Genomic DNA, 25,230 nt, shown 5'->3' with positions numbered 1-25,230 from the left:
TTCTGCATTGCCCCTGTACTTAATAATAATAATTATGGCATTTGTTAAGCACTTACTATGTGCCAGCCACTGTACTAAGCGCAAGGATGGATACAAGCAAATCGGGTTGGACGTAGCCCCTGTTCGGCATAGGGCTCACAGACTTAATCCCCACTTTACAGATGAGGTAACTGAGGCCCAGAGAAGTGAAGTGACTTGCCTAAGGTCACACAGCAGACAAGTGGAAGTGCCGGGGTGGATTAGAGAAGCAGCGTGGCTCAATGGAAAGAGCCCGGGCTTTGGAGTCAGAGGTCATGGGTTCAAATCCCAGCTCCGCCAATTGTCAGCTGCGTGACTTTGGGCAAGTCACTGAACTTCTCTGGGCCTCAGTTACCTCATCTGGAAAATGGGGATGAAGACTGTGACCCCCCTGTGGGACAACCTGATCACCTTGTCACCTCCCCAGCGCTTAGAACAGTGCTTTGCACATAGTAAGCTCTTAATAAATGCCATTATTATTATTTGCACTTGGATTGGATTTGCCCCCTTTATTCACCCCTTCCACCCCAGAGAAGCAGCGTGGCTCAGTGGGTTCGAATCCCGACTCCGCCACATGTCTGCTGTGTGATCTTGGGCTCTAGTGTCTAGTGTCTTGAGTGTCTCTAGCTCTGTCTCTGCCTCAGTCTCCCCTAACTCAGTCTCTGCCTCAGCGTGTCTCTCTAGCTCATTCTCTGCCTCAGAGTGTCTCTCTAGCTTAGTCTCTCCCTCAGTGTCTCTCTAGCTCAGTCTCTGCTGCCTCAGTCTCCCCTAACTCAGTCTCTGCCTCAGAGTGTCTCTCTAGCTCAGTCTCTGCCTCAGAGTGTCTCTCTAGCTTAGTCTCTCCCTCAGAGTGTCTCTCTAGCTCTGTCTCTGCCTCAGTCTCCCCTAACTCAGTCTCTCCCTCAGAGTGTCTCTCTAGCTCAGTCTCCCCCTCAGAGTGTCTCTCTAGCTCAGTCTCTGCCTCAGAGTGTCTCTCTAGCTCAGTCTCTGCCTCAGAGTGTGTCTCTAGTTCTGTCTCTGCCTCAGTCTCCCCTAACTCAGTCTCTGCCTCAGCGTGTCTCTCTAGCTCAGTCTCTGGCTCAGAGTGTCTCTCTAGCTTAGTCTCTCCCAAAGAGTGTCTCCCTAACTCAGTCTCTGCCTCAGGGTATCTCTCTAGCTCAGTCTCTCCCTCAGAGTGTCTCTCTATCTCTGTCTCTCCCTCAGAGTGTCTCTCTAGCTCCGTCTTTGCCTCAGTCTCCCCTAACTCAGTCTCTGCCTCAGAGTATTTCTCTGCCTCAGTCTCTGCCTCAGAGTGTCTCTCTAGCTTAGTCTCTCCCAAAGAGTGTCTCTCTAGCTCTGTCTCTGCCTCAGTCTCCCCTAACTCAGTCTCTCCCTCAGAGTGTCTCTCTAGCTCTGTCTCTCCCTCAGAGTGTTTCTCTAGCTGTCTCTGCCTCAGTGTGTCTCTCTAGCTCTGCCTCTGCCTCAGTCTCCCCTAACTCAGTCTCTACCTCGGAGTGTCTCTCTAGCTCTGTCTCTGCCTCAGTCTCCCCTAACTCAGTCTCAGCTTCAGAGTGTCTCTCTAGCTCAGTCTCTGCCTCAGAGTGTGTCTCTAGCTCTGTCTCTGCCTCAGTCTCCCCCAACTCAGTCTCTGCCTCAGAGTACCTCTCTAGCTCAGTCTCTGCCTCAGAGTGTCTCTCTAGCTTAGTCTCTCCCTCAGAGTGTCTCTCTAGCTTAGTCTCTCCCTCAGAGTGTCTCTCTAGCTTAGTCTCTCCCTCAGAGTGTCTCTCTAGCTCCATCTCTGCCTCAGTCTCCCCTAACTCAGTCTCTCCCTCAGAGTGTCTCTCTAGCTTAGTCTCTCCCTCAGAGTGTCTCTCTACCTCTGTCTCTGCCTCAGTCTCCCCTAACTCAGTCTCTCCCTCAGAGTGTCTCTCTAGCTCAGTCTCTGCCTCAGTGTCTCTCTAGCTCAGTCTCTGGCTCAGAGTGTCTCTCTAGCTTAGTCTCTCCCAAAGAGTGTCTCTCTAGCTGTCTCTGCCTCAGTCTCCCCTAACTCAGTCTCTCCCTCAGAGTGTTTCTCTAGCTCAGTCTCTGCCTCAGAGTGTATCTCTAGCTTAGTCTCTCCCAAAGAATGTCTCCCTAACTCAGTCTCTGCCTCAGGGTATCTCTCTAGCTCAGTCTCTCCCTCAGAGTGTCTCTCTAGCTCAGTATCTCCCTCAGAGTGTCTCTCTAGCTCTGTCTCTGCCTCAGTCTCCCCTAACTCAGTCTCTGCCTCAGAGTATTTCTCTACCTCAGTCTCTACCTCAGAGTGTCTCTCTAGCTTAGTCTCTCCCAAACAGTGTCTCTCTAGCTCTGTCTCTGCCTCAGTCTCCCCTAACTCAGTCTCTCCCTCAGAGTGTCTCTCTAGCTCTGTCTATCTCTCAGAGTGTCTCTCTAGCTGTCTCTGCCTCAGAGTGTCTCTCTAGCTCAGTCTCTGCCTCAGTCTCCCCTAACTCAGTCTCTGCCTCAGAGTGTCTCTCTAGCTCTGGCTCTGCCTCAGTCTCCCCTAACTCAGTCTCTGGCTCAGAGTGTCTCTCTAGCTCAGTCTCTGCCTCAGAGTGTGTCTCTAGCTCTGTCTCTGCCTCAGTCTCCCCTAACTCAGTCTCTGCCTCAGCGTGTCTCTCTAGCTCAGTCTCTGGCTCAGAGTGTCTCTCTAGCTTAGTCTCTCCCAAAGAGTGTCTCTCTAGCTGTCTCTGCCTCAGTCTCCCCTAACTCAGCGTCTCCCCAGAGTGTCTCTCTAGCTCAGTCTCTGCCTCAGTGTCTCTCTAGCTTAGTCTCTCCCAGTGTCTCTCTAGCTCTGTCTCTGCCTCAGTCTCCCCTAACTCAGTCTCTCCCTGAGTGTCTCCCTAGCTCAGTCTCTCCCTCAGAGTGTCTCTCTAGTTCAGTCTCTCCCTCAGCGTGTCTCTCTAGCTCAGTCTCTGCCTCAGAGTGTCTCTCTAGCTCAGTCTCTGCCTCAGAGTGTGTCTCTAGCTCTGTCTCTGCCTCAGTCTCCCCTAACAGTCTCTGCCTCAGCGTGTCTCTCTAGCTCAGTCTCTGGCTCAGAGTGTCTCTCTAGCTTAGTCTCTCCCAAAGAGTGTGTCTCTAGCTCTGTCTCTGCCTCAGTCTCCCCTAGCTTAGTCTCTCCCAAAGAATGTCTCCCTAACTCAGTCTCTGCCTCAGGGTATCTCTCTAGCTCAGTCTCTCCCTCAGAGTGTCTCTCTAGCTCTGTCTCTCCCTCAGAGTGTCTCTCTAGCTCTGTCTCTGCCTCAGTCTCCCCTAACTCAGTCTCTGCGTCAGTGTCTCTCTAGCTCCGTCTCTGCCTCAGTCTCCCCTAACTCAGCCTCTCCCTCAGAGTGTCTCTCTAGCTCAGTCCCTGCCTCAGTCTCCCCTAGCTCCGTCTCTGAGTGTCTCTGTAGGCCTGTCTCTGCCTCAGCGTGTCTCCCTCGATGGGCCTGGATCTCTCCCGCTTTGGGCGTCCGTCGTTCCCCCCACCCCTTCCGCAGCGTGGCTCAGTGGAAAGAGCGCGGGCTTTGGAGTCGGAGGTCACGGGTTCAAATCCCGCCTCCGCCACTTGTCAGCTGTGTGACTTTGGGCGAGTCACTTCACTTCTCTGGGCCTCAGTTACCTCACCTGTAAAATAATAATAATAAAATAATAATAATAGTAATGGCATTTATTAAGCGCTTACTATGTGCATAGCACTGTTCTAAGCGCTGGGGGGGATACAAGGTGATTAGGTGGTCCCACATGGGGCTCACAGTGGAGGCTTGGGAGTTGGGGCCGGTAATTGGTTGTCAGAGATGATAATAATAATAATAATAATGATGGCATTTATTAAGCGCTTACTATGTGCAAAGCACTGTTCTAAGCCCTGGAGGGGTCACAAGGTGATGAGGTTGTCCCCCATGGGGCTCACAGTCTTCATCCCTTAGTACAGTGCTCTGCACATAGTAAGCGCTCAATAAATACGATTGATTGATTCATCCCCATTTTCCAGATGAGGGAACTGAGGCCCAGAATGGGGATGAAGACGGTGAGCCCCATGGGGGACAACTTGATCACCTGGTATCCTCCCCAGCGCTTAGAACAGTGCTTTGCACATAGTAAGCGCTTAACTAAAGGCCATCATGATTATAATTATTATTGCGCCCCCCGCCATTAGGCCGCACGCGCTCGGCCGTTGCCCGCGAGCGCCCCCGCCAGGCCCGAGGCGACCATTGCACCCGGACTTCTGCCCGGCAACCAGTGACGCTAGGGAATCCCGGCGCCTGATTGGCTGGCCCCGGCCTGCGGGGGGTTCAAACGGTTGTGGAGGTGATCCGTCGGGCCTAGGCCTCCATAGGCCTCCCTAGGCCAATTCCTGCCCCCTGGGGCCCCCCGACGCCCCCATTTTCCTTCATCCCCGAGGGGGCACAACGAGGTAGTCGGGACGGGCCCCGGGGGCTGTCGGGAGGCCGGCCGGGGGGCCCAGGGAAAGGCCAAGTCCCCCCTTGTCAAGCCGTGTGGCTCAGTGGAAAGAGCCCGGGCTTTGGGGTCAGAGGTCATAACAATAATAATAATAATGATGGCATTTATTAAGCGCTTACTATGTGCCAAGCACTGTTCTAAGCGCTGGGGTAGATACGAGGTAATCAAGTTGTCCCACGTGGGGCTCACAGACTTCATCCCCATTTTCCAGATGAGGGAACTGAGGCCCAGAGAAGTGAAGTATATATGTATATATATATATATGTATATATGGTTGAACATATTTATTACTCTATTTATTTATTTATTTATTTTACTTGTACATTTCTATCCTATTTATTTTATTTTGTTGGTATGTTTGGTTCTGTTCTCTGTCTCCCCCTTTTAGACTGTGAGCCCACTGTTGGGTAGGGACTGTCTCTATGTGTTGCCAATTTGTACTTCCCAAGCGCTTAGTACAGTGCTCTGCACATAGTAAGCGCTCAATAAATACGATTGATTGATTGATTGAAGTGACTTGCCCAGAGTCACCCAGCTGACAAGCGGTGGAGCCGGGATTTGAACCCATGACCTCTGACTCCAAAGCCCGAGCTCTTTCCACTGAGCTACGCTGCTTCTCATGGCTTCCAATCCCGGCTCCACCAACTGCAATAATAAATGCCATCATTATTATTATTATTATTCTCTGGGCCTCGGTGACCTCATCTGGAAAATGGGGTTGATCGTGAGCCCCACGTGGGACAACCTGATCACCTTGTAGTCTCCCCAGCGCTTAGAACAGTGTTTGGCCCATAGAAAGTGCTTAACAAATACCAAAATTATTATTGTTAGGATGATGAGGATGGTGCTGCTAAGCGCTAACCCCTCGGCCCAGGCCGGGTGGGGGCAAGTAGGGCGAGGTGGGAAATAATAATAATAATAAAACAGTGATGGCATTCATTAATTATTACTTAATTAATCATCAATTAATTAATTAATTACTATGTGCAAAGCACTGTTCTAAGCACTGGGGAGGTTACAAGGTGATCAGGTTGTCCCACGGGTGGGGGGGCTCACAGTCTTAATCCTCATTTTACAGATGAGGTCACTGAGGCACAGAGAATAATAATAATAATAATAATAATAATGGCATTTATTAAGCACTTACTATGTGCAAAGCACTGTTCTAAGCGCTGGGGAGATTACAAGGTGATCAGGTTGTCCCACGGGGGCTCACAGTCTTAATCCTCATTTTACAGATGAGGGAACTAGACTGTGAGCCCGTCTTCTATCAATCAGTCAATCAATCAATCGTATTTATTGAGCGCTTACTGTGTGCAGAGCACTGTACTAAGTGCTGTCTTCTAGACCATGAGCCCGTTGTTGGGTAGGGACCGTCTCTATATGTGGCCAACTTGGACTTCCCAAGCGCTTAGTCCAGTGCTCTGCACACAGTGAGCGCTTAATAAATACGATTGAATGAATGAAGTGACTTGCCCAAAGTCACCCAGCTGACAATTGGCAGAGGCGGGATTTGAACCCATGACCTCTGACTCCAAAGCCCGGGCTCTTTATACTGAGCCACGCTGGACAAGGGAAGGGGCAGTGGGGCCAAGGTGACCTGAACCCGGGGCTGCGAGCTGTGGGTTCAAAGTCGTCCCTTGCCTCGTCCCCACCGTCCAGGGAGATCCCAGGGCCTGGAGGAGGCTGGCACCCCCAGGCCCGGAGGGCAGGGAGGGGACAAATTTTATTATTATTATTATTATTATTATTATGGTATTGTTTCATTATTATGATGATGATGATGGTATCGTTAAGCGCTGACCCCTCGGCCCAGGCCGGGCGGGGCAAGTGGGGCAAGGTGGGAAATAATTATAATAAAATAATGATGCTATTAAGCGCTTACTATGTGCAATGCACTGTTCTAAGCGCTGGGGAGGTTACAAGGTGATCAGGTTGTCCCACGGGGGGCTCACAGTCTTCATCCCCATTTTACAGATGAGATAACTGAGGCCCAGAGAAGTGACTTGCCCAAAGTCACCCAGCTGACAATTGGCAGAGGCGGGATTTGAACCCACGACCTCTGACTCCAAAGCCCGGGCTCTTTATACTGAGCCACGCTGGAAAAGGGAAGGGGGAGTGGGGATCCCAGGGCCTGGAGGAGGCTGGCATCCCCAGGCCCGGAGGGCAGGGAGGGGACAAATTATTATTATTATTATGGTATTGTTTTATTATTATTATTATTATTATTATCATTATTATTATTATGGTATCATTAAGCGCTGACCCCTCGGCCCAGGTCAGGCAGGGCAGGTGGGGCGAGGCGGGAAATAATAACAATAAAATAATGATGGCATTTATTAAGCCCTTACTATGTGCAAAGCACTGTTCATTCATTCATTCAATCATATTTATTGAGCGCTTACTGTGTGCAGAGCACTGTACTAAGCGCTGGGGAGGTTACAAGGTGAACAGGTTGTCCCACGGGGGGCTCACAGTCTTCATCCCCATTTTACAGATGAGATCACTGAGGCCCCGAAAAGGGAAGGGGGAGTGGGGCCAAGGTGAGCCGGGGCCGTATTGCTAGAGAAGCAGCGTGGCTCAGTGGAAAGAGCCCGGGCTTTGGAGTCAGAGGTCATGGGTTCAAATTCCTACTCCACCAATTGTCAGCTTTGTGACTCTGAGCAAGTCACCTCACTTCTTTGTGCCTCAGTGACCTCATCTGTAAAACGGGGATTGACTGTGAGCCCCCCGTGGGACAACCTGATCACCTTGTGGCCTTCCCAGCGCTTAGAACAGTGCTTTGCACATAGTAAGCGCTTAATAAATGCCATTATTATTATTATTATTATTATTATGCGCTGACCCCTCGGCTCAGGCCGGGAGCGGCAAGTGGGGCGAGGCGGGAGAAGGGAAGGGGGTGTGAGGCCAACGCGAGCTGATCCCGGGGCTGCACTGTTAGAAAAGCAGCGTGGCTCAGTGGAAAGATGGCATTTATTAAGCACTTACTCTGTGCAAAGCGCTGTTCTAAGCGCTGGGGAGGTTACAAGGTGATCAGGTTGTCCCACGGGGGGCTCCCAGTCTTCATCCCCATTTTACAGATGAGGGAACTGAGGCCCAGAGAAGTGAAGTGACTCTCCCAAAGTCACACAGCTGACCATTGGCGGGATTTGAACCCACGACCTCCGACTCTAAAGCCCGGGCTCTTTCCATTGAGCCACGCTGCTTCTCCAAAGAGCCCGGCTTTTGGAGTCAGAGGTCATGGGTTCAAATCCCCGCTCCGCCAATGGTCAGCTGTGTGACTTTGGGCAACTCACTTAACCAGGAGGCCTTCCCAGACTGAGCCCCCTCCTTCCTCTCCATCCCCCCCATCTTACCTCCTTCCCTTCCCCACAGCACCTAGATAGATGTTTGTACATATTTATGACTCTATTTATTTATTTGTCTTACATGTACATATCTATTCCATTTATTTTATTTTGTTAGTATGTTTGGTTTTGTTTTCTGTCTCCCCCTTTTAGACTGTGAGCCCGTTGTTGGGTAGGGACTGTCTCTAGATGTTGCCAACTCTTACTTCCCAAGCGCTTAGTCCAGTGCTCTGCACACAGTAAGCTCTCGATAAATACGATTGATTGATTGATTTTCAGGGTGGCTCCCGCTCGGCTGCTCCCCGACGATGGTGACCCCGGAACGCCGGCCGCCGGCCCTGCCCGCCGCGGGGGCTCCCCACGCCGCCGGTACTTGACACCGGGCCCGGGGGCGGGCGGGCGCGGGCCTTCTCCCTCCGGGCCGCCGGGGGGCGCTGCGGCGGGCGGCGGGCGCGTGCCTTCTCCCTCCGGGCCGGCGGGGGGCGCTTCAGCGGGGCCAGGCGCGTGCCTTCCCCCTCCGGGCCAGCGGGGGGCGCTGCGGCGGGCGTGCCTTCTCCCTCCGGGCCGCCGGGGGTCGCAGCGACGGGCGTGCCTTCTCCCTCCGGGCCGGCGGGGGGCGCTTCAGCGGGGCCAGGCGCCTGCCTTCTCCCTCCGGGCCGGCGGGGGGCGCTTCAGCAAGGCCGGGCGCGTGCCTTCTCCCTCCGGTCCGGCGGGGGGCGCTGCGGTGAGCGGCGGGCTTGCCTTCTCCCTCCGGGCCGGCAGGGGGCGCTTCAGCGGGGCAGGGCGCGTGCCTTCTCCCTCCGTGCCGGCGGGGGGCGCTGCGGTGGGCGCTTGCTTTCTCCCTCCGAGCCGGCGGGGGGCGCTTCAGCAGGGCCGGGCGCGTGCCTTCCCCCTCCGGGCCAGCGGGGGGCGCTGCGGTGAGCGGCGGGCGCGTGCCTTCTCCCTCCGGGCCGGCGGGGGGCGCTGCGGCGGGCGGCGGGCGCGTGCCTTCTCCCTCCGGGCCGGCGGGGGGCGCTACAGCGGGGCCGGGCGCGGGCCTTCTCCCTCCGAGCCACCGGGGGGCGCTGCGGCGGGCGCGTGCCTTCTCCCTCTGAGCCGGCGGGGGGCGCTGCGGCGGGCGCGTGCCTTCTCTCTCTGGGCCGCCGGGGGGCGCTTCAGCGGAGCCGGGCGCGTCCCTTCTCCCTCCGGGCCGGCGGGGGGGCGCTGCGGCGGGCTTGCCTTCTCCCTCCGGGCCGGCAGGGGGCGCTTCAGCGGGGCAGGGTGCGTGCCTTCTCCCTCCGGGCCGGCGGGGGGCGCTGCGGCGGGCGTGCCTTCTCCCTCCGGGCCGCCGGGGGGCGCTGCGGCGGGCGTGCCTTCTCCCTCCGGGCCGCCGGGGGGCGCTTCAGCGCGGCCGGGCGCGTGCCTTCTCCCTCCGAGCCGGCGGGGGGCGCTGCGGTAGGCGTGCCTTCTTCCTCCGAGACGGCGGGGGGCGCTGCGGCGAGCGCGTGCCTTCTCTCTCCGGGCCGCCAGGTGGCGCTTCAGCGGGGCCGGGCGCGGGTCTTCTCCCTCCGGGCCGGCGGGGGGCGCTGCGGCGGGCGGGTGCCTTCTCCCTCCGAGCCGGCAGGGGGCGCTTCAGCGGGGCCGGGCGCGTGCCTTCTCCCTCCGGGCTGGCGGGGGGCGCTGCGGTGGGCGCTTGCTTTCTCCCTCCGAGCCGGCGGGGGGCGCTTCAGCGGAGCCGAGCGCGTTCCTTCTCCCTCCGGGCCGACGGGAGGCGCTGCGGCGGGGCCGGGCGCGGGCCTTCTCCCTCTGGGCCGCCGGAGGGCGCTGCGGTGAGCGGCGGGCGCGTGCCTTCTCCCTCCGGGCCGGCGGGGGCGCTGCAGCAGGGCCGGGAGCGTGCCTTCTCCCTCCGGGCCGGCGGGGGGCGCTGCAGCGGGGTCGGGCGCGTGCCTCCTCCCTCCGGGCCGGCGGGGGGCGCTGTAGCGGGGTCGGGCGCGTGCCTTCTCCCTCCGAGCCGGCGGGGGGCGCTGCAGCGGGGCCGGACGCGTGCCTTCTCCCTCCGAGCCGGCGGGGGGCGCTGCGGCGGGAGGCGGGGCCGCGGAGAGGGGCGGGAGGAGGAGGAGGAGGAGGAAGGGGCGGAGGAGGAAGAGGGCTTGGCGGTGGGAGCGGAGGGCGCGGGGCCGCCATGGCCGACGGCGAGAAGCTCAACTTGGACTCCATCATCAGCCGCCTGCTGGAAGGTAGCGGGCCCGGGCACGGACCCACGCGGCACCGGAAGCCACGGACGCCCCCGGGGTCCCCCGGGCCGCGGGGGGGCGCGCGGGAGCCCGCGCCAGACCGGAAGTGGCCTCGAAGTTGGGGGGAAAGTGGAGGCCTCGCAGGCCCGGGGGGGGGGGCTGGGGGTCAGAGGTCAACCCCACATTGACACCCCCCATTCATTCATTCATTCATTCAATCGTATTTATTGAGCACTTACTGTGTGCAGAGCACTGGACAATGCGCTTGGGAAGTCCAACTTGGCAACAAGGGGGTCAGGGGGCAACCCCTGACTGAGCTCCCTCATTCATTCAATCGTATTTATTGAGCGCTTACTGTGTGCAGAGCACTGGACTGAGCGCTTGGGAAGGACAAGTTGGCAACAGGGGGGTCGGGGCAACCCCAGACTGAGCCCCCTCATTTATTCAGTCGTATTTACTGAGCGCTTACTGTGTGCAGAGCACTGGACTGAGCGCTTGGGAAGGACATGTTGGCAACAGGGGGGTCAGGGGGCAACCCCAGCCTGAGTCACTTCATTCATTCAATCGAATTTACTGAGCGCTTACTGTGTGCAGAGCACTGGACTGAGCGCTTGGGAAGTCCAACTTGGCAACAAGAGGGTCAGGGGGCAACCCCAGACTGAGCCCCTTCATTCATTCATTCATTCAGTCGTCTTTATTGAGCGCTTACTGTGTGCAGAGCACTGGACTAAGCGCTTGGGAAGTGCAGCTTGGCAACAAGGGGATCAGGGGGCAACCCCTGACTGAGCTCCCTCATTCATTCAATCGCATTTACTGAGCGCTTACTGTGTGCAGAGCACTGGACTGAGCGCTTGGGAAGGACAAGTTGGCAACAGGGGGGTCAGGGGGCAACCCCAGACTGAGCCCTCTCATTCATTCATTCATTCAGTCGTCTTTATTGATCGCTTACTGTGTGCAGAGCACTGGACTAAGCGCTTGGGAAGTCCAAGGTGGCAACAGGGGGGTCAGGGGGCAACCCCAGACTGAGCCCCTTCATTCATTCATTTGTATTTATTGAGCGTTTACTATGTGCAGAGCACTGGACTAAGCCCTTGGGAAGTCCAGCTTGGCAACAGGGGGGTCAGGGGGCAACCCCAGACTGAGCCCCCTCATTCATTCATTCATTCAATCGTATTTATTGAGCGCTTACTGTGTGCAGAGCACTGGACTAAGCGCTTGGGAAGTCCAACTTGGCAACCCCAGACTGAGCCCCCCCCCCCCCCACCCATTCATTCAATCGTATTGAGCGCTTACTGTGTGCAGAGCACTGGACTGAGCGCTTGGGAAGGACAAGTTGGCAACAGGGGGGTCAGGGGGCAACCCCAGACTGAGCCCCCTCATTCATTCATTCATTCAGTCGTCTTTATTGAGCGCTTACTGTGTGCAGAGCACTGGACTAAGCGCTTGGGAAGTCCAACTTGGCAACAAGGGGGTTAGGGGGCAACCCCTGACTGAGCTCCCTCATTCATTCATTCAATCGTATTCAGCGTTTACTGTGTGCAGAGCAGTGGACTAAGCGCTTGGGAAGTCTAAGGTGGCAACAGGGGGGTCAGGGGGCAACCCCAGACTGAGCCCCCTCATTCATTCATGTGTATTTATTGAGCACTTACTGTGTGCAGAGCACTGGACTGAGCGCTTGGGAAGTCCAGCTTGGCAACAGGGGGGTCAGGGGGCAACCCCAGACTGAGCCCCCTCATTCATTCATTCATTCAATCGTATTTATTGAGCGCTTACTGTGTGCAAAACACTGAACTAAGCGCTTAAGAAGTCCAACTTGGCAACCGGGGCGTCAGGGGTCAACCCCAGACTGAGCCCCCTCATTCATTCATTCATTCAGTCGTATTTATTGAGCGCTTACTGTGTGCAGAGCACTGGACTAAGCGCTTGGGAAGTCCAACTTGGCAACAGGGGGGTCAGGGATCAACCCCAGACTGAGCCCCCTCATTCATTCAATCGTATTTATTGAGCGCTTACTGTGTGAAGAGCACTGTACTAAGCGCTTGGGAAGTCAACTTGGCAACGGGGGCGGTCAGGGGTCAACCCCAGACTGAGTCCCTTCATTCATTCAATCGTATTGAGCGCTTCCTGTGTGCAGAGCACTGGACTAAGCGCTTGGGAAGTCCAAGTTGGCAACATACGGAGACGGTCCCTACCCAACAGCGGGCTCACAGGCTAGAAGGGGGAGACAGGCGACAAAACAAAGCATATTAACAAAATAAAATAAATAGAATATGTATAAGTAAAATAAGTATGTATTTATTTTGTTTGTAAATATGTACAAACATGTATACCTATATACCTTCCTTGCTCTCCCCCTCCCTACCCCCCCGCCCTACCTCCTTCCCCTCCCCACAGCCCCTGTATATATGTTTGTACAGATTTATTACCCTATTTATTTTACTTGGACATATTTACTAACCGTCTTTATTTTGTTACTGCATGTTGTTTTGTTGTCTGTCTCCCCCTTCTAGACTGTGAGCCCACTGTTGGGTAGGGACCGTCTCTATATGTTGCCAACTTGTCCTTCCCAAGCGCTTAGTCCAGTGCTGTGCACACAGTAAGCGCTCAATATGAATGAATGAACCGTGACCGTCTGTGTTGCCAAGTTGTCCTTCCCAAGCGCTTAGTCCAGTGCTCTGCACACAGTAAGTGCTCAATCAGTACGACTGAATGAATGAATGAACCGTGACCGTCTATGTTGCCAACTTGTCCTTCCCAAGCGCTTAGTACAGCGCTCTATCAATACGATTGAATGAGTGAATGAATGAATGAGCCATGACTACATATGTTGCCAACTTGTCTTTCCCAAGCGCTTAGTCCAGTTCTGTGCACACAGTAAGCGCTCAATCAATATGAATGAATGAATGAATGAATGAACCGTGACCATCTGTGTTGCCAACTTGTCCTTCCCGAGCGCTTAGTCCAGTGCTGTGCACACAGTAAGCGCTCAATCAATATGAATGAATGAACCGTGACCGTCTATGTTGCCAACTTGTCCTTCCCAAGCGCTTAGTACAGCGCTCAGTCAATACGATTGAATGAGTGAATGAATGAATGAACTGTGACCATATATGGTGCCAACTTGTCCTTCCCAAGCGCTTAGTCCAGTGCTGTGCACACAGTAAGCGCTCAGTCAATATGAATGAATGAACCGTGACAGTCTATGTTGCCAACTTGTCCTTCCCAAGCGCTTAGTCCAGTGCTGTGCACACAGTAAGCGCTCAGTCAATATGAATGAATGAACCGTGACAGTCTATGTTGCCAACTTGTCCTTCCCAAGCGCTTAGTCCAGTGCTCCGCACACAGTAAGCGCTCAATCAATATGAATGAATTAACTGTGACTGTCTGTGTTGCCAACTTGTCCTTCCCAAGCGCTTAGTACAGCGCTCAATCAATACGATTGAATGAGTGAATGAATGAATGAGCCATGACTACATATGTTGCCAACTTGTCTTTCCCAAGCGCTTAGTCCAGTGCTGTGCACACAGTAAGCGTCAATCAGTATGAATGAATGAATGAACCGTGACCGTCTGTGTTGCCAACTTGTCCTTCCCAAGCGCTTAGTCCAGTGCTGTGCACACAGTGAGCACTCAATCAATATGAATGAATGAACCGTGACCGTCTATGTTGCCAACTTGTCCTTCCCAAGCGCTTAGTCCAGTGCTCTGCACACAGTAAGCGCTCAATCAATATGAATGAATGAACCGTGACCGTCTATGTTGCCAACTTGTCCTTCCCAAGCGCTTAGTACAGCGCTCAATCAATATGATTGAATGAGTGAATGAATGAATGAACTGTGACCATATATGGTGCCAACTTGTCCTTCTCAAGCGCTTAGTCCAGTGCTGTGCACACAGTAAGCGCTCAATCAGGATGAATGGATGAACCATGACCGTCTATGTTGCCAACTTGTCCTTCCCAAGCGCTTAGTCCAGTGCTCTGCACACAGTAAGCGCTCAATCAGTACGACTGAATGAATGAATGAATGAACCGTGACCGTCTGTGTTGCCAACTTGTCTTTCCCAAGCGCTTAGTACAGCGCTCAATCAATACGATTGAATGAGTGAATGAATGAATGAGCCATGACTATATATGTTGCCAACTTGTCTTTCCCAAGCGCTTAGTCCAGTGCTGCGCACACAGTAAGCGCTCAGTCAATATGAATGAATGAACCGTGACCGTCTGTGTTGCCAACTTGTCCTTCCCAAGCGCTTAGTCCAGTGCTGTGCACAAAGTAAGCGCTCAATCAGTATGAATGAATGAATGAACCGTGACCGTCTATGTTGCAAACTTGTCCTTCCCAAGTGCTTAGTCCAGTGCTGGGCACACAGTAAGCGCTCAATCAATATGAATGAATGAATGAATGAACCGTGACCGTCTATGTTGCCAACTTGTCCTTCCCAAGCGCTTAGTACAGCGCTCAATCAATACGATCGAATGAGGGAATGAATGAATGAACTGTGACCATATATGTTGCCAACTTGTCCTTCCCAAGCGCTTAGTCCAGTGCTGTGCACACAGTAAGCGCTCAGTCAATATGAATGAATGAACCGTGACAGTCTATGTTGCCAACTTGTCCTTCCCAAGCGCTTAGTTCAGTGCTGTGCACACAGTAAGCGCTCAATCAATATGAATGAATGAATGAATGAACCATGACCATCTATGTTGCCAGCTTGTCCTTCCCAAGCGCTTAGTCCAGTGCTGTGCACACAGTAAGCGCTCAATCAGTATGAATGAATGAACCGTGACCGTCTATGTTGCCAACTTGTCCTTCCCAAGCGCTTAGTCCAGTGCTGTGCACACAGTAAGCGCTCAATCAATATGAATGAATGAACCGTGACCATCTATGTTGCCAACTTGTCCTTCCCAAGCGCTTAGTACAGCGCTCAATCAATACGATTGAATGAGTGAATGAATGAATGAACTGTGACCATATGTTGCCAACTTGTCCTTCCCAAGCGCTTAGTCCAGTGCTGTGCACACAGTAAGCGCTCAATCAATATGAATGAATGAATGAATGAACCGTGACCATCTGTGTTGCCAACTTGTCCTTCCCAAGCGCTTAGTCCAGTGCTGCGCACACAGTAAGCGCTCAATCAATCCGATTGAATGAATGAATGACCGTTCCGATCCTTCCCGCCCCTCGCAGTGCAGGGCTCCCGGCCCGGGAAGAACGTGCAGCTGACGGAGAACGAGATCCGGGGCCTGTGCCTTAAGTCCCGGGAGATCTTCCTGAGCCAGCCCATCCTGCTGGAACTGGAGGCCCCCCTCAAGATCTGCGGTGAGACCCCCGACCCAACAGACAATCCGTGGGGTTTATAATCGTGATCATAATGGGGTTGGATTTGTAATAATAATGATGGGGGTATTTATTAAGCGCTTACTATGGGTGTTCTGAGCGCTGGCGGGGAATACAAGGTGATCATCCCCCCATCTTACCTCTTTCCCTTCCCCACAGCACCTGTGTATATGTATATATGTTTGCACATATTTATTACTCTATTTTACTTGTACATATCTATTCTATTTATTTTATTTTGTTAGTACGTTTGGCTTTGTTCTCTGTCTCTGGTTTTGGTTTGGTTCTGTTGTCTGTCTCCCCCTTTTAGACTGTGAGCCCACTGTTGGGTAGGGACTGTCTCTATGTGATGCCAATTTGTACTTCCCAAGCGCTTAGTACAGTGCTCTGCACATAGTAAGCGCTCAATAAATACGATTGATTGATTGATTGATTGATTGTCTCCCCCTTTTAGACTGTGAGCCCACTGTTGGGTAGGGACTGTCTCTATATGTTGCCAACTTGGACTTCCCAAGCGCTTAGTACAGTGCTCTGCACATAGTAAGCGCTCAATAAATACGATTGATGATGATGATGATCAGGTTGTCCCCCGTGGGGCTCCCAGTCTTCATCCCCATTTTACAGATGAGGTAGGAATAATGATGATCAGGTTGTCCCCCGTGGGGCTTCCAGTCTTCATCTCCATTTTACTAATACTAATGATGGTATTTGTTAAGCGCTTACTATGTGCCAAGCACTGTTCTAAGCGCTGGGGGGGGTACAAGGTGATCAGGTTGTCCCCACATGGGGCTCCCAGTCTTCATCCCCATTTTACAGATGAGGTAGGAGTAATGATGATCAGGTTGTCCCACGTGGGGCTCCCAGTCTTCATCCCCATTTTACAGATGAGGTAATACTAATGATGGTGTTTGTTAAGCACTTACTATGTGCCAAGCACTGTTCTAAGCACTGGGGGGGATACAAGGTGATCAGGTTGTTCCATGTGGGGCTCACAGTCTTCATCCCCATTTTACAGATGAGGTAGGAATAATGATGATCAGGTTGTCCCATGTGGGGCTTCCAGTCTTCATCCCCATTTTACAGATGAGGTAATACTAATGATGGTATTTGTTAAGTGCTTACTAGGTGCCAAGCACTGTTCTAAGCGCTGGGGGGGATACAAGGTGATCAGGTTGTCCCCCGTGGGGCTCCCAGTCTTCATCCCCATTTTACAGATGAGGTAGGAATAATGATGATCAGGTTGTCCCCCCGTGGGGCTCCCAGTCTTCATCCCCATTTTACAGATGAGGTAGGAATAATGATGATCAGGTTGTCCCCCGTGGGGCTCCCAGTCTTCATCCCCATTTTACAGATGAGGTAATACTAATGATGGTATTTGTTAAGCGCTTATTATGTGCCAAGCACTGTTCTAAGCACTGGGGGGATACATAGGTTGTCCCCCATGGGGCTCCCAGTCTTCATCCCCATTTTACAGATGAGGTAGGAATAATGATGATCAGGTTGTCCCCCGTGGGGCTCCCATCTTCATCCCCATTTTACAGATGAGGTAGGAGTAATGATGATCAGGTTGTCCCCCCCGTGGGGCTCCCAGTCTTCATCCCCATTTTACAGATGAGGTAATACTAATGATGGTGTTTGTTAAGCGCTTACTATGTGCCAAGCACTGTTCTAAGCGCTGGGGGGGATACAAGGTGATCAGGTTGTCCCCCGTGGGGCTCCCAGTCTTCATCCCCATTTTACAGATGAGGTAGGAATAATGATGACCAGGTTGTCCCACGTGGGGCTCACAGCCTTAGTAATAATGATGATGCTATTTGTTAAGCGCTTACTCTGGGCCAAGCACTGTTCTAAGCGCTGGGGAGGTTACAAGGTCATCAGGTTGTCCCATGTGGGGCTCACAGCCTTAATAATAATGATGATGGCATTTGTTAAGCGCTTACTATGTGCCAAGCACTGTTCTAAGCACTGGGGAGGTTACAAGGTGATCAGGTTGTCCCACGTGGGGCTCACAGCCTTAATCATAATAGTGAGGGTATTTGTTAAGCGCTTACCATGTGCCAAGCACTGTTCTACGCGCTGGAGGAGATACAAAGTGATCAGGTTGTCCCACGTGGGGCTCACAGGCTTCATCCCCATTTGACAGAAGACGGAACTGAGGCACAGAGAAGTGAAGTGACTTGCCCAGAGTCACACAGCCAATAAGTGGCAGAGCTGGGATTAGAACCCGTGACCTCCGACTCCCAAGCCCGTGCTCCATGCTGCTTCTCTACTTCCCAAGCGCTTAGTACAGTGCTCTGCACACAGGTGCTCAATAAATATGATTGAATGAATGATGCACAGTAAGTGCTCAATAAATACAATTGAATGAATGATGCACACAGTAAGCGCTCAATAAATACAATTGAATGAGCGAATGTTAAGCGCTTAGTATGTGCCAAGCACTGTTTGAAGCGCTGGAGTAGATCCAAGGTGATCAGGTTGGCCCATGTGGGGATCCCAGTCTTCATCCCCATTTTACAGATGAGGGAACTGAGGCCCAGAAAAGTGAAGGGACTTGCCCACAGTCACACGGCTGATAAGTGCCGGAGTCGGGATTAGAACCCACGCCCTCTGACTCCCAAACCCGGGCTCTTTCATTCATTCATTCAATCGTATTTATTGAGCGCTTACTGTGTGCAGAGCACTGGACTAAGTGCTTGGGAAGTCCAAGTTGGCAGCATCTAGAGACGGTCCCTACCCAACAGCAGGCTCACAGTCTAGACGGGGGAGACATTCATTCATTTAGTCGTATTTATTGAGCGCTTACTGTGTGCAGAGCACTGGACTAAGCGCTTGGGAAGTCCAAGTCGGCAACATCTAGAGACGGTCCCTACCCAACAGCGGGCTCACAGTCTAGAAGGGGGAGATGGACGACCAAACAAAACGTGTAGACTGGTGTCAAAGTCGTCAGAACAAATAGAATTAAAGCTAGATGCACATCATCATTCATTCAGTTGTATTTATTGAGCGCTCACTGTGTGCAGAGCACTGTACTAAGCGCTTGGGAAGTCCAAGTTGGCAACATGGAGAGACGGTCCCTACCCAGTAGTGGGCTCGCAGTCCAGAAGATCATCATCATCATCAGTCGTATTTATTGAGCGCTTACTATGTGCAGAGCACTGTACTAAGCGCTTGGGAAGTACAAATTGGCAACATATAGAGACAGTCCCTACCCAACAGTGGGCTCACAGTCTAAAAGGGGGAGACAGAGAACAAAACCAAACATACTAACAAAATAAAATAAATAGAATAGATATGGACAATTAAAATAGAGTACTAAATATGTACAACCATATATACATATATACAGGTGCTGTGGGGAAGGGAAGGAGGTAAGATGGGGGGATGGAGAGGGGGACGAGGGGGAGAGGAAGGAAGGGGCTGAGTGTGGGAAGGCCTCCTGGAGGAGGTGAGCTCTCAGCAGGGCCTTGAAGGGAGGAAGAGAGTGAGCTTGGCGGAGGGGCAGGGGGATTGGGGGCATTCCGGGCCCCGGGGGAGGACGGGGGCCGGGGGTCGACGGCGGGACAGGCGAGAACGAGGCATGGGGAGGAGATTAGTGGCGGAGGAGCGGAGGGTGCGGGCGGGGCCGGAGAAGGACAGAAGGGAGGGGAGGTAGGAGGGGGCCAGGGGATGGATGGACAGCCTGGAAGCCCAGGGTGAGGAGTTTCTGCCTGATGCGCAGATTGATTGGTAGCCACTGGAGATTTTTGAGGAGGGGAGTAACATGCCCAGAGTGTTTCTGGACAAAGACAATCCGGGCAGCGGCATGAAGTATGGATTAAAGTGGGGAGAGACATGTGGATGGGAGATCGGAGAGAAGAAGGCTGGTGCAGTAGTCCAGACTGGATAGGATGAGAGCTTGAACGAGCAGGGTAGCGGTGTGGATGGAGAGGAAAGGGCGGATCTTGGCAATGTTGCGGAGGCGAGACCGGCAGGTTTTGGTGACGGATTGGATGTGAGGGGTGAACGAGAGGGCAGAGTTGAGGATGACACCAAGGTTGCGGGCTTGTGAGGCGGGAAGGATGGTAGTGCCGTCAACAGTGACAGAAAAGTCAGGGAGAGGGCAGGGTTTGGGAGGGAAGATAAGGAGCTCGGTCTTGGACGTTTCCACTCAGCCACGCTGCTTCTCTAGTAATAATAGTATTTACTACTGAGAGCTCACCTCCTCCACGAGGCCTTCCCAGACTGAGCCCCTTCCTTCCTCTCCCCCTCGTCCCCCTCTCCATCCCCGCATCTTACTTCCTTCCCTTCCCCACAGCACCTGTATATATGGATATATGCTTGTACATATTTATTACTCTATTTCACTTGTACATATCTATTCTATTTATTTTATTTTGTTAGTATGTTTGGTTTGGTTCTCTGTCTCCCCCTTTGAGACTGTGAGCCCACTGTTGGGTAGGGACTGTCTCTAGATGTTGCCAACTTGGACTTCCCAAGCGCTTAGTCCAGTGCTCTGCACACAGTAAGCGCTCAATAAATACGATTGATGATGATGATGATGATATTTAAGTTCTTACTATGTGCCAAGCATTCGTTCATTCAGTCGTAAGCTCTTAGAACAGTGCGCGGCCCAGTGTAAGCACTTGACTGTCATTATTATTATTATTATTGAGCGCTTAATGTGTGCAGAGCACTGCACTAAGCGCTTGGGAAGTACAATTCAGCAACAGATAGAGACGATCCCTGCCCACAACGGGCTCACGCTGTTCTAAGGTGATCAGGTTGTCGCACATGGGGCTCACGGACTTAATCCCCATTTTCCAGATGAGGGAACTGAGGCCCAGAGAAGTTAAGTGACTTGCCCAAGGTCACACAGCAGACAAGTGGCAGAGCCGGGATTAGAACCCCCATCCTCTGACTCATTCATCATCATCGTCAATCGTATTTATTGAGCGCTTACTGTGTGCAGAGCACTGGACTAAGCACTCGGGACATTCATTCAGTCGTATTTATTGAGCGCTTACTGTGTTACTTCCAAGCCCGCGCTCTCTCCACGAGGCCGCATGGTATTTGTTAAGCGCTGACTGTGTGCCGGACACTGTACTAAGCGCTGGGGTGGGTACAAGCAAATCAGATGGGACGCAGTCCGGTGTCCCACGTGGGCTCGCGGTCTTCACCCCCATTTTACAGATGAGGTCACCGAGGTACAGGGAAGTGAAGTGATTATATTCTTTTAGACTGTGAGCCCACTGTCGGGTAGGGACCGTCTCTCTATGTTGCCAATTTGTACTTCCCAAGCGCTTAGTACAGTGCCCTGCACACAGTAAGCGCTCAATAAATACGATTGATGATGATGGACTGGCCCAGGGCCACACAGCAGACAAGTGGCGGAGTCAGGATTAGAACCCACAACCTTCTAGCTCCCAGGCCTCCTGTGCTCTATCTGCCACGCCATGCCGCCATCGACCCCCGGCCCCCGTCCTCCCCCGGGCCCGGAATGCCCCCAATCCCTCTGCCCCTCCGCCAAGCTCGCTCCCTTCCTCCTTTCAAGGCCCTGCTGAGAGCTCACCTCCTCCAGGAGGCCTTCCCACACTGAGCCCCTTCCTTCCTCTCCCCCTCGTCCCCCTCTCCATCCCCCCCATCTTACCTCCTTCCCTTCCCCACAGCACCTGTATAGATGTTTGTACATATTTAGTACTCTATTTTACTTGTACATATCTATTCTATTTATTTTATTTTGCTAGTATGTTTGGTTTTGTTCTCTGTCTCCCCTTCTATTTATTTTATTTTGCTAGTATGTTTGGTTTTGTTCTCCGTCTCCCCCTTTTAGACTGTGAGCCCACCGTTGGGTAGGGACCGTCTCTAGATGTTGCCAACTTGGACTTCCCAAGCACTCAGTACCGTGCTCTGCACACAGTAAGCGCTCGATAAATACGATTGATGACGATGCTGATGATTCCTATCGTTCCCCGCCCGCAACGAGCGTCGTCTCGGGCTCTGACGGCCGGCCCCCCACGCCGGCGCCTCCCCGCAGGCGACATCCACGGCCAGTACTACGACCTGCTGCGGCTCTTCGAGTACGGGGGCTTCCCTCCCGAGAGCAACTACCTCTTCCTGGGCGACTACGTGGACCGGGGCAAGCAGTCGCTGGAGACCATCTGCCTGCTCCTGGCCTACAAGATCAAATACCCGGAGAACTTCTTCCTGCTGCGGGGCAACCACGAGTGCGCCAGCATCAACCGCATCTACGGCTTCTACGACGAGTGTGAGTGGGCCCGGGGAACCTCCCCGGCGCTCAGAGCGGTGCTTGGCGCGGGGCGGGCGCTCAGTGGGTGCCCTGGGCCCGAAAAGCGGGGCCCCCGGACGCCTCCGGACTCCGCTCCCCACGGGTCCCTCGCGTCGGGAACGAGATTCCCCCACGGGTCCCTCACATTGGGAACAAGATTCCCGGCGGGGAGGGCTGGGAAACCCCACCCCTCACCCCCGTTTCCGCGACAGGCAAAAGACGCTACAACATCAAGCTCTGGAAGACCTTCACCGACTGCTTCAACTGCCTCCCCATCGCGGCCATCGTCGACGAGAAGATCTTCTGCTGCCACGGGGGTGAGTCCCGGCCGGGAGCGTCCCGACGGGCCAGGGGCGGGTGGGGAGGCGGGCGCCGGACCCGTCCCGCCGGGATCGGTCGATCCGAACGCCCGCCCCGCGCCAGGGCTGTCCCCGGACCTGCAGTCGATGGAGCAGATCCGGCGCATCATGCGGCCCACGGACGTCCCGGACCAGGGCCTGCTGTGCGACCTGCTGTGGTCCGACCCGGACAAGGACGTGCAGGGCTGGGGCGAGAACGACCGCGGCGTCTCCTTCACCTTCGGGGCCGAGGTGGTGGCCAAGTTCCTGCACAAGCACGACCTGGACCTCATCTGCCGCGCGCACCAGGTGCGGGGGGCGGCGGGCCCGGCACGGGGCACGGGGACGGGGAGCGGGCCGGCGGGGCTGACGGCGGGCGTCTCGGCCCCCGGCGCAGGTGGTGGAAGACGGCTACGAGTTCTTTGCCAAGAGGCAGCTGGTGACGCTCTTCTCGGCCCCCAACTACTGCGGCGAGTTCGACAACGCGGGCGCCATGATGAGCGTCGACGAGACGCTCATGTGCTCCTTCCAGGTACGGCGCGGGGGTGGCGGGGCGGGCGCGGCCGGGACCCCCCCCCCGTCCCTGACGGCCCCTCCTCTCCCCCGCCAGATCCTCAAGCCGGCCGACAAGAACAAGGGCAAGTACGGCCAGTTCGGCGGCCTGACTCCCGGGGGCCGCCCCGTCACCCCCCCCCCGCAACTCGGCCAAAGCCAAGAAGTAGCCCCTTCTCCCGGCCCCGGGTGGGGACCCGGGGGCCGGGGGCGGACACGGGTGGTTGGCACGGGGCGAGCACTGAGGCCGGCATCGCCGGGCACCCGGGGGGAGGAGGGGGAGCCGCCACCTCCTCGCCCTCTAGTCTTTTTGAATAAACAGCGACGCTGGATTCTCAATCAACCAATCAATCGTATTTATTGAGCGCTTACTGTGTGCAGAGCACTGGACTAAGCGCTTGGGAACTACAAATTGGCAACACATAGAGACAGTCCCTACCCAACGGCAGGCTCACAGTCTAAAAGACTGTGATTCTCCTCGCGGAGTGGCATCGTCTCATTCGAAATGAACTCCAGCCAAAAATTAAAAAGCACCCGTGTCCAGACGCGGCCAAGGCACTGCACGACGTCAGCCCGTTGTTGGGTGGGGACCGTCTGTGTTGCCGCCTTGGACTTCCCAAGCGCTTAGTACAGTGCTCTGCACACAGTAAGCGCTCAATAAATACGCCTGAATGAATATGTTCTCTGTCCTCAGCGAGCTCACAGCTAAGAGGGTCTAGTCTTTAGTTATTGAGTAACTGTGTTCTCTGTCAGTGTCCCTAGATTCATTCATTCATTCAATCGTATTTATTGAGCGCTTACTGTGTGCGGAGCACTGTACTAAGCGCTTGGGAAGTACAAGTTGGCAACGTATAGAGTCCCTACCCAACAGTGGGCTCACAGTCTAAAAGTCCAGTGCTCTGCACACAGTAAGCGCTCAGTAATCTTCCAGACCGCGAGCCCGCCGTTGGGTAGGGACTGTCCCTATGTGTTGCCAACTTGGACTTCCCAAGCGCTCAGTACAGTGCTCTGCACACAGTAAGCGCTCAATAATCTTCCAGACCGCGAGCCCGCCGTTGGGTAGGGACCGTCTCTATGTGTTGCCGACTTGGACTTCCCAAGCGCTCAGTCCAGTGCCCTGCACACAGTAAGCGCTCAATAAATACGATTGAACGAATAATGAAATTCTCCAATGCCCTGCTATGGGACAGGGAAGATTCAGATGCTGGTGGTATCAAATATTTCTTTCTGCGTCAGATATTTAAGAGACATCTGTGAGACTGTGTTGAAAATACAATTGAGACTTTTTCCTCTTGGCTGGGTCACCACAACACTATGTTGGGAAATATTTGGACGGTGTTAACAGCCATTGGAAAACGTTTAGTACATGTTTACTATTCTTTTAATTTTGTTAATGACGTGCATCTAGCTTTAAGTCTGTTCTGACGGCTTTGACACCTGTCTACATGTTTTGTTTTGTTGTCCGTCCCCCCTCTTTTAGACTGCGAGCCCGCTGTTGGGTAGGGACCGTCTCTATATGTTGCCGACTTGGACTTCTCAAGCGCTTAGTCCAGTGCTCTGCACACAGGAAGCGCTCAATAAATACGATTGAATGAATGAATGAATCTAGGGACACTGACAGAGAACACAGTTAATAACTAGACTAGACCCTCTTCCTCAGTAAGCTGTGAGCTCGTTGAGGACAGAGAACATATTCATTCAGTCGTATTTATTGAGCGCTTACTGTGTGCAGAGCACTGTACTAAGCGCTTGGGAAGTCCAAGTTGGCAACATCTAGAGACGGTCCCTACCCGACAGTGGGTTCACAGTCTAGAAGGGGGAGACAGACGACAAAAACAAAACATATTGACAAAACTCTTGTACTGTACTCTTTCAAATGCATATTACGATTCTCTGCACAGATGAGTGAGAGAACATATTCAGTCGTATTTATTGAGCGCTTACTGTGTGCAGAGCACTGTACTAAGCGCTTGGGAAGTCCAAGTTGGCAACATCTAGAGACGGTTCCTACCCAACAGCGGGCTTGCAGTCTAGAAGGGGGAAACGGATGACAAAACAAAACATATTAACGAAACTCGGTTGTGCTGTACTCTTTCAAATGCATATTCATTCATTCAATCGTATTTATTGAGCGCTTACTTTGTGCAGAGCACTGGACTAAGCGCTTGGGAAGTCCAAGTCGGCAACATAGAGAGACGGTCCCTACCCAACAGTGGGCTCACAGTCTAGAAGGGGGAGGCAGACAACAAAACAAAACATGGAGACAGGTGTCAAGTCGTCGGAACAAACAGAATTAAAGCTAAATGCACATTCATTCATTCAATCGTATTTATTGAGCGCTTACTTTGTGCAGAGCACTGGACTAAGCGCTTGGGAAGTCCAAGTCAGCAACATAGAGACGGTCCCTACCCAACATTACGATTCTCTGCACAGATGAGTGAGACAGAGAACATATTCATTCAGTCGTATTTATTGAGCGCTTACTGTGTGCAGAGCACTGGACTAAGCGCTTGGGAAGTCCAAGTTGGCAACATCTGGAGACGGTCCCTACCCAACAGCGGGCTCGCAGTCTAGAAGGGGGAGACGGACGGCAAAACAAAACATATTAACAAAACTCGGTTGTGCTGTACGCTTTCAAATGCGTATTACGATTCTCTGCACAGGGGAGTGAGAAAGAGAACATATTCATTGTTATATT

The 25,230-nt window shown here is 53.5% G+C and overlaps 2 protein-coding genes across 2 annotated transcripts; one reads left to right on the top strand and one right to left on the bottom strand.

Annotated features, from left to right (window-relative positions):
- Positions 1–8,098: 8,098 nt before the first annotated feature.
- Positions 8,099–9,986, bottom strand: LOC119944176 (proline-rich protein 2-like). The gene is made up of 5 exons (XM_038765395.1): positions 9,974–9,986; positions 9,406–9,876; positions 9,092–9,318; positions 8,565–9,048; positions 8,099–8,472 (listed from the first exon to the last, which is right to left on the bottom strand). The coding sequence occupies exons 1-5, from the start codon at positions 9,984–9,986 to the stop codon at positions 8,099–8,101; spliced, it is 1,569 nt and encodes a 522-aa protein (XP_038621323.1).
- PPP1CA (protein phosphatase 1 catalytic subunit alpha) lies at positions 9,959–22,787 on the top strand. The gene is given in 8 exon segments (XM_038764535.1): positions 9,959–10,039; positions 15,225–15,356; positions 21,391–21,621; positions 21,855–21,959; positions 22,066–22,289; positions 22,378–22,512; positions 22,591–22,668; positions 22,670–22,787. Coding segments are annotated over 8 exon segments (993 nt in total). The 5' UTR covers positions 9,959–9,984; the 3' UTR covers positions 22,703–22,787.
- Positions 22,788–25,230: the final 2,443 nt, after the last annotated feature.

Source organism: Tachyglossus aculeatus, chromosome 22 (genome assembly GCF_015852505.1).
Source record: "Tachyglossus aculeatus isolate mTacAcu1 chromosome 22, mTacAcu1.pri, whole genome shotgun sequence".
Lineage (NCBI taxonomy): Eukaryota > Metazoa > Chordata > Mammalia > Monotremata > Tachyglossidae > Tachyglossus > Tachyglossus aculeatus.
This window is presented reverse-complemented; position numbering and strand designations above follow the sequence as displayed.

Coding starts and splice junctions, on each gene's coding strand:
- LOC119944176 (XM_038765395.1), bottom strand. Junction 9,049..9,091: donor CGCCGGCCCGGAGGGAGAAG/GCACGCACCCTG, acceptor GCCGGCCCGGAG/GGAGAAGGCAAGCCCGCCGC. Junction 8,473..8,564: donor TGCCGGCCCGGAGGGAGAAG/GCAAGCCCGCCG, acceptor GCCGGCCCGGAG/GGAGAAGGCAGGCGCCTGGC.